Below are 7,500 nucleotides of genomic sequence, written 5' to 3'. Positions count from 1 at the left end.
GGAACTGATCGCCCCTTTCAGTATCGCTGGACGCATCCTCCTCCGACTCTTCCCATGATGAGGAAAAGCCGGTAGAAGACATTGAAGAAGAGGAAAGCTTCCTCCCCGAGCGGGGCGAGGAGCCCAACCCGGGGACAGGGCTGATACTGGGGCTGGGGCTGCAGGAAAGTCCCTGGTCTGAGTTGCGGCCCTCCGAAGGCGACGTAGGCGGGGCTTCCAGACCGTGGTCGGTGACAACAACGGAAGGGATGGCAGGAGGGGAGGAGCAGGAGGGCTTAGAGGTGTGGTCTGAGGGCGGAGGCCAGCTCTCGCTGCTTCCTTCCCCAGTCAAATCAGCCACTTCCTGGCTTAATCCCCTCTCTGTCGGGGACATCGTACGAGTGGCAGCAGGCCCTCGGCCCTCCTGTTCCGCCCAGTCACCTTCTCTACGCTTCTCAAGGTCCTTACTCTCTTCCCCGGCTGGCATCTCTCGCTTCTCTCCGCTCTCTCTATCTGCATACCTTTCCCTCATGTCCTTTCTCCCTTCCTGTCTATCCTCTTCCCTCTGTCTTCCGTCCTCCATCCCTGCCGTCCGTCTGTCCGTCTCCATTGTCCGAGGTGAAAGACGGAGGTCTCCCTCCAAACCGGAAGTGAGTTCAGCTCCGGCTTTCCGGCTTTCGATTGCAACCCTGAGGTTGCGCTCTGCCTCCGTGTCATCGGTGGAGGATCTCCTGCCGTCCTTCCTTTCCCCCGAACCCTCCACCTCTCTCCTCGACCCTTTCATCCCATCTACGTCCCTCAGCTCTTCGTCGTCCTCCTCCGTCCCCCTGCCGTTGTGCAGGACGGCGAGAGAGAGCGGGTTGGTACCGTCCCGGCGGGTCGCCATCGGCCCGGACGGAGCGGGGGCCTTGTTAGCCACGGTGGATTGGCGCCGCGGAGGCCGCGGGCTGCGCTGGAGCTCGATGGTCCGCACCTGGTCGCGGATCCCCGAGATCTGCGCCTCGAACATGTCCACCTTTCTAATGACCTGGAAGGGGGGAGGGGGGGGGGGGGAGAGATGCAATGAGATGTGAGGAGAGAAAATCAAAGAAAATACAATAAATCACAGGGGAGGCGTATAAGTACCTCCACGTTCTGCAGCTCCCGGTGAATCTGCAGCAGCTGCGCCTGTCGCCTCCGCCCCTCCCCACCGCCCCTCTCCTCCTCCTCCCCCGCCCCGCCGTCACCGGCCTCGCTCTCCTCCCCCACCGCCCCGGGGGAGCTCAGCCGTCGGACGCGCCGTCCCACGTTGACTCCCAGGAGGTCCGGGTGGCGCGGGGAGGGCGAGCGGGAACGCACGGTGAAGCAGGGCCTGGGGACCAGCGCTGGGGAGGAGGTCGAGGTGGCGTTGGGGGAGGTGGGAGAGGAGGAAGAGGAGGAGGAGGAGGGTGGGAACACGAAGGCACGCTCCGGGAACACGGCGGGGCCATGGCTGGGGCTGGCCTGAAGGGGGGGGGGGGGGGGGGGGGGACACAGGGTCGGGGCAGACGTCAGAGGAACATCCGTGTGCGTTCGGCCACAGTGTGTTAGGTTATGACTGCATGCTGACGGTTGCTGAAGTTACGTTGGGGCTGCTGGGGCTGTACAGCCCTCCGGCGCTGATCAGGTGGCAGAAGGGGCTCCGGTCGGGGACTGGCAGCACAGGTCGCCCCCCGTGGTTGGCTCTCGGTCTGGAGGCAGCACTAGCGGCGGCGCTCTGGCTCTCAAATCTATTACTGCTGTGGAGAGGAGAGGAGGTGAGGAGGAGAGGAGGAGAGGAGGAGAGGAGGAGGGGAGAGGAGGAGAGGAGAGGAGGAGAGGGGAGGAGGGGAGGAAAAGGAGGAGGAGAGGAGAGGAGAAGAGGAGGAGGGGAGGGGAGAAGGAAAAGAGGAGAGGGGAGGAGGAGGGGAGGTGAGGAAGAGAAAGGAGAGAGGACAGGAGGGGAGAGGGGAGGAGAGGAGAAGAGGAGGGGAGGGGAGAGGGAAGGAGAGGAGAAGAGGAGGGGAGAGGAGAGGAGGGGATACGACAAAGGACAGGAGGGGGAGGAGAGGAGAGGAATATTGATTTAACCAAGAGTTACCTTATTCCCTGTTAACATAGTATAACAGTGACTATGAACTATGACATAACATACCTGCTCATGACTCCCAGGCTATTGAGGTTCAAGGTAGAGGCTGCCATGCCCGCGGCCAGGCCAGGGGCTTCGATGGCTGGGTACACATGAGACAAAGTCCCCTACGGCTGCATGGAGTGCTGGGAAGTTACTGGCGATCACTGGCACTAGAAAATTGTCTGAGTAGAAAAAGAAACCCACAGCAGGGAATGTAGACAAAGTTAATGACCTTAGAAAAACTTTAAGAAGCTGCAGTTTTAAACCAGGACTTAACCAGGACGTAACATGTTCACTATAGGCAGGTAATCTTTCATTTTTATTGAAATTATTTGGTAACACTTTACATTTAGGGTACATTAATTAACCATTAATTAACATTAGTTAATGCAGAAATAGTTAGGGTTAACAATAATCCTCACTCTATCAAATAATGTATAAATGAATACCATACTTAACACACCATTACCTTAGTTGACATCTGATTCAAATAAGAATAGAAATCTACATTAATTCCACTTGGGGAAATAGTTACAAGCAGCTTGTACACAGTGAACTGCACCTTTAGTAAACATAATCAGCATTAGTAAAGGATTACTTTATTTGTTGACTGTGAATTTAATTTTAGCAAATGCTTATTACCGCATTAACTAATGCCTTCTCCATTAATGTACCCTTATTGTTAGGTATTACACAATAATCTGAAGAAAAGGGTGTGCGTCAAAAACTTCTAAGACGGCTGCACTGATAACAATGACAAGGTGCTGAATGATAATCACTTTGCGGAACCGACGATGGAACGCATTGTGCTGAGCAAACAACCAACACGATGGTCAGATATCATAGTTGGCCCGGGCTTGATCAAACAACCCTGACAACAGTGTGACTGTGGACACGCCACACCGATGCTACCGTGCGCTACCGTGTGTACAGCCCGTCTTTACTGCGCCTCTTAAGTCCTAGGGAACAACACCCATTTTGTTTTCATGAGAAGATATGAGCATGAGGAAAAACAAAGTATCCCCTGAAGAGATGAAGAGATTGGGACTAGAGGGAGTTGGAGGAGGAGGGGGCGACAGAGGGAAAGTCTTTTTCTGTCTCTGTATCTGTGTGAGGTGAAATTAGGCATTAGATTGCTTTCAAATGATAAATTGAATAGAATTATAACAATAACAATTGAACTGTAATATTTTTTTATTACTTGATGCCAGGTATTTTAGCCATGGTGTGGTATGTTATTTTTTAATGTAAACCACCTGAATATGCAGAGCAGATATTTATAATCGAAGGCTCTGTGCAGTGTCCTGAGCAGCTGAGCTAAGGTCTGTTTTAACTGAAACAGAAATTGGTTTAAAGTGGGCATAAAACATTGCTTTGGGTTCTGTGACCATAGTTGAAGGTGGTAATCACACAGTAGTTATTTTAACAAAATAACAAATGAACAATATTATTAGGATGCATATTCTGTCATCGAGTTTGTTTCAGGAAAAAAAACACATAATAGGCCCACTATAATCCAATCTTCAAACATATAATAATAGATATTTTAAGATAAAGATAAGTGATGACCTTATACACATAGCAGCGCCTTGACAATATTTGGATAAGCTTACTAAGTCTTTTCTGAACTATGATAATTGGCGTCTGCTCATTAATTTATTTTCCAAGACACCAGACGTCCTCCTGCATGGAAAGTCGCTATGACCTAGTTTGGTTCCTCCTGACTCAAGACAAGTGGAATGAGAGGAATAACAAGGCGAGCAGTGGAATCTCTTTTGGTGTAGAAAAATGCAGGCATAGGAAGGACAAACTAAACGGGAGTAGATAAGCACTCCTCTTGAGCAACTTGGATGAGACAGTTTGAATCGGTCGGCATTGAATCAATCAGTATCCAAAAGCCACCATATAGTCGGTATCATTCTCTGTATCACCATCATCATAGTTTTCACATAGTTGGCTCTACTTCTCCCTGGTAATGAGTAGGGTATGGAGGAATATGCATGTTGTTTACCGCTCATACATATGTATATTTGCTTTAATCAGGAAAAAAATACGAAAACAAACAAATGTACTAATATAGCACATGCACATAACACATGCAAATACCTTAAACATCTAAAAGGACTGAAATAAGAAAAGTCAATAATTGCACTGTTTGAATACTGGAGCAAAGTCTTGTGTGCTCGCCTCCGTTATGGGGTCATCGCTATTACTTCAAATATTAGCCTATGTTTGCTTCATCACTTAGGCCTACCTCTACAAAGCTGATTAACACCAAACTAAAATGCGAAAGAATGTACCACAGTAGCCAGCCCACATCAATCATATTTGCATATGAATGATGATAGAAAATATATAAATATAACAACGGTAGGCCCTATAACCTACCTCACTTTAAGTCCCATGACTGAATTCCATTCTTAAGCGGAGGGTCTCCCATGTTGGACTTGTTAGAAGAGGCAGGAAAGTGACATAACAGAATAGGCTATATCTGGTAGGTTTATTAGCCTACTGGCAGTCTGCGGCCTGGATAACCTTATGTTTCTATCAGGCATTAATAACCCGCATACAACTGTTTCTCTACTGGGTTCACTTACAGACAGATGTGTCTCAGACAGTGTTGACATTGCCGAGTCCTAATCGTGTTATATGCAGCCCCCTTTACCGGTTGATTGCATGTAAAAAAGGTTCCATAAATGAGGCAACTTTTGTTCCAGGGCTTTACCACACACTCCGCTGGTGTACCAACATCATATTCGGGGTGGGTTGAGTGTCGTTTAAAGCTTCTAAGCCCGCGTGGTTTATGCAAACGCATGGCCAACCTGTGGATTTTCATCAAACCACGACCGACTCACAGAGGACCATCTGTCTTTGGATAATTGGTCGTGGCAGGCTATAGATAGACATAATAATCAGAATTTTTTTTCATCCTATAACGTTTTGAGTCAATTACACATGCAGTTTAAGTTAACATGTAGGCCTCAAGAGTAGTAGTCCTAGTCCTCCCCAAATCACATAGGCTACGGAGAACAAAAGGGGGATTCTGAAAGTAAAAATGGAACAAGCCGCTGACCAGTCAAACCATTCAAATAACTAAACACGAAAGACATTGAACTTACTTAACCTACCTCCCGTTGCAAGCCACTTTCTTTTCTCAACGCAATGTGTTTGAACTGGCATCCACTCGAACCGACGGTCACCCTGTGCTACCCGAGGAGGAGGAGAGAGCCCCCATGTATAAACCAACATCTGTGTGTGTGTGTGTGTGTGTGTGTGTGTGTGTGTGTGTGTGTGTGTGTGTGTGTGTGTGTGTGTGTGTGTGTGTGTGTGTGTGTGTGTGTGTGTGTGTGTGTGTGTGTGTGTGTGTGTGCGTGCGTGCGCGTGCGTGCGTGCGTGTGTGTTTGTGAGTGTGTGCGTGCGTGCGTGCGTGCGTGCGTGTGAGTGAGAGAGAAATAGAGCGTTTGTACGACGGATAGACGGACCAACAAACGGCGGTTACACTTACTGAGAGATCCATCCACACAAAGTACATCCTACTCCAGTCCAGAATCCAGAAACATTGGGCTAACAAGGCGTGCGAAAATATTCTGCTAGCCCCCCAAAAGAGTTCGACTAGTTGTTCACTTCTCCAGCTTCGGCTCTTCTTGGACAATAACTTTTAGTTTGACTCTTTAACGGATGTATCGCATAATAATCGACCATGTTGCAACTTCTCGAACGTAGTATTCTACAGGTTGCTGTGTAAGGATGCCTTTAATGTGTAGTATCGCAATGAATGTTTCCGATGTCATGTGTTGCCCAGCACTTCTCTCATCATAGTAAAGCGTTGTTTGCTGTTTGAAAAGCAGGAAGCGACAAAGAACCTCCTCTCTCTCTCTCTCTCTCTCCCTCTCTCTCTCTCTCTCTCTCTCTCTCTCTCTCTCTCTCTCTCTCTCTCTCTCTCTCTCTCTCTCTCTCTCTCTCTCTCTCTCTCTCTCTCTCTCCTCTCTCTCTCTCTCTCTCTCTCTCTCTCTCTCTCTCTCTCTCTCTCTCTCTCTCTCTCTCTCTCTCTCTCTCTCTCTCTATCACAGGAAATAAAACAATACGTCTGTGCAAAGTGTGTTCGTGTGTGTCCGTGTGTATCTGTCTGCGTTGGGGAATACCTCAGCCTATTGCTCGAGCGGCAAAGGGGAATCCCTCAGATAAAGGCTTATGCATATTATCGGATTTTATTATAACAAAGCGAGTAGCCCTAAAGATCTTGGGCAATGGGTTGCAACGAAATAAGCTTTCTAGTCTTGGAAGTGGTTGTCTCACAAATGTCCTTTCTCAGTTGTGTTGTCCGTTATGATGATGTAATATGAACAGCCGTGGTTGATTCCCTCATATACGCCTGTATTCAAAACTACGTTTAAGTAAAAACCATTGTGGCCAACTACCTTAGACAAATTTGTGTATATCTTTGCTTCCCAAACTCAGGGAAATGGTATGTCTTTAAAATCAATTATAAAAAATCAGAAGGTTTGCATGCAGTAAACGCTCACTGCATGTTAAGATGTAGGTCTTGTTTACGTTGAATAGTTTTGTTTGTATAGTGTGTATTTGTACTTGATTAAGCTTTGAGGGAATGTGTGTCTTGTTTCTTTTGTGCCGAAAAAAAACAAAAAACAAAATAACTTATGGTTCAGGCCTACCAAAAAAAATACAGTGGTCTGACTCTACAACATAAATACGCATAGACTACCTGTAGCCTATATCATATAAGTGAATTGAAAACATATGTCCTCTACTTCAGAGGACTGAAGCCTAACAAAGTCAGAGGCCAAGACGTAATGCACACCATTTAGAACCGCTTATCTTCATTTCTCCTGGATTTCTAAAATGAAACTGAAATGTAATTCTTACCCCGGGGAAAAATTGTTTCCACGAGGCCAGAATAGAACAGGTTACGGAGTTTGAATTTTTTCAAGACCTAGACTATCCTTGAAGCGCTGCAGCAAACTTAACCCCTTTAACTTGTTCTGTCCTCGATGTAACACAGCCAACCACTATAGAAAATGTTCAATTGAAGGCCGAATTGTCAAACACACTCACACTTATTAAGCAGCCTAACAAAAGTATAACTGGAATTGACAATACGTTGACTATAAGATTTTCCTCAATAAAATGTAGCTATTATCGATTTAAGCAAAGGGGTTGTAGTTGGGAAAGGGTTGGTTCTGCCCTCTACTGACTGTATAAGGTTATTGCAGTACATAGTAAAGAAACAAGCAGAAGGAACCCAACACCACAGTTCGAAAGACCTGTTTCATTGTGGTTTGCTGTAAGCGATGCCTGTCCGTCCCTTTAGGAGATTACAACACTGCTTGCTATACAGCTTTATTTGAAAAGTGCCACAAGATTCGCTAAGAGGG

General features: G+C 47.1%; 1 protein-coding gene across 4 annotated transcripts in view; it reads right to left on the bottom strand.

Moving 5' to 3' along the window:
• Positions 1-5,947, bottom strand: part of itpkb (inositol-trisphosphate 3-kinase B) — a 26,403-nt gene extending 20,456 nt beyond the window's left edge. The window contains exons 1-5 of one of the 4 annotated variants that reach the window (XM_056581122.1): positions 5,613-5,947; positions 2,132-2,289; positions 1,583-1,736; positions 1,105-1,461; positions 1-1,006 (exon numbers count right to left, since the gene is read on the bottom strand). The exon at positions 1-1,006 is cut by the window's left edge and continues 35 nt beyond it. In XM_056581122.1, coding sequence (XP_056437097.1) covers positions 1-1,006; positions 1,105-1,461; positions 1,583-1,736; positions 2,132-2,178 — 1,564 coding nt within the window. In that variant the 5' untranslated portion in view covers positions 2,179-2,289; positions 5,613-5,947. Of the gene's footprint in view, positions 1,007-1,104; positions 1,462-1,582; positions 1,737-2,131; positions 2,290-5,226; positions 5,407-5,612 lie in introns of those variants that run through there. The other 3 variants (XM_056581125.1, XM_056581124.1, XM_056581123.1) reach the window with 3 other exon arrangements.
• Between the last annotated feature and the right edge of the window lie 1,553 nt (positions 5,948-7,500).

This window comes from Gadus chalcogrammus, chromosome 21 (genome assembly GCF_026213295.1).
Source record: "Gadus chalcogrammus isolate NIFS_2021 chromosome 21, NIFS_Gcha_1.0, whole genome shotgun sequence".
Classification (NCBI taxonomy): Eukaryota; Metazoa; Chordata; class Actinopteri; order Gadiformes; family Gadidae; genus Gadus; species Gadus chalcogrammus.
This window is presented reverse-complemented; position numbering and strand designations above follow the sequence as displayed.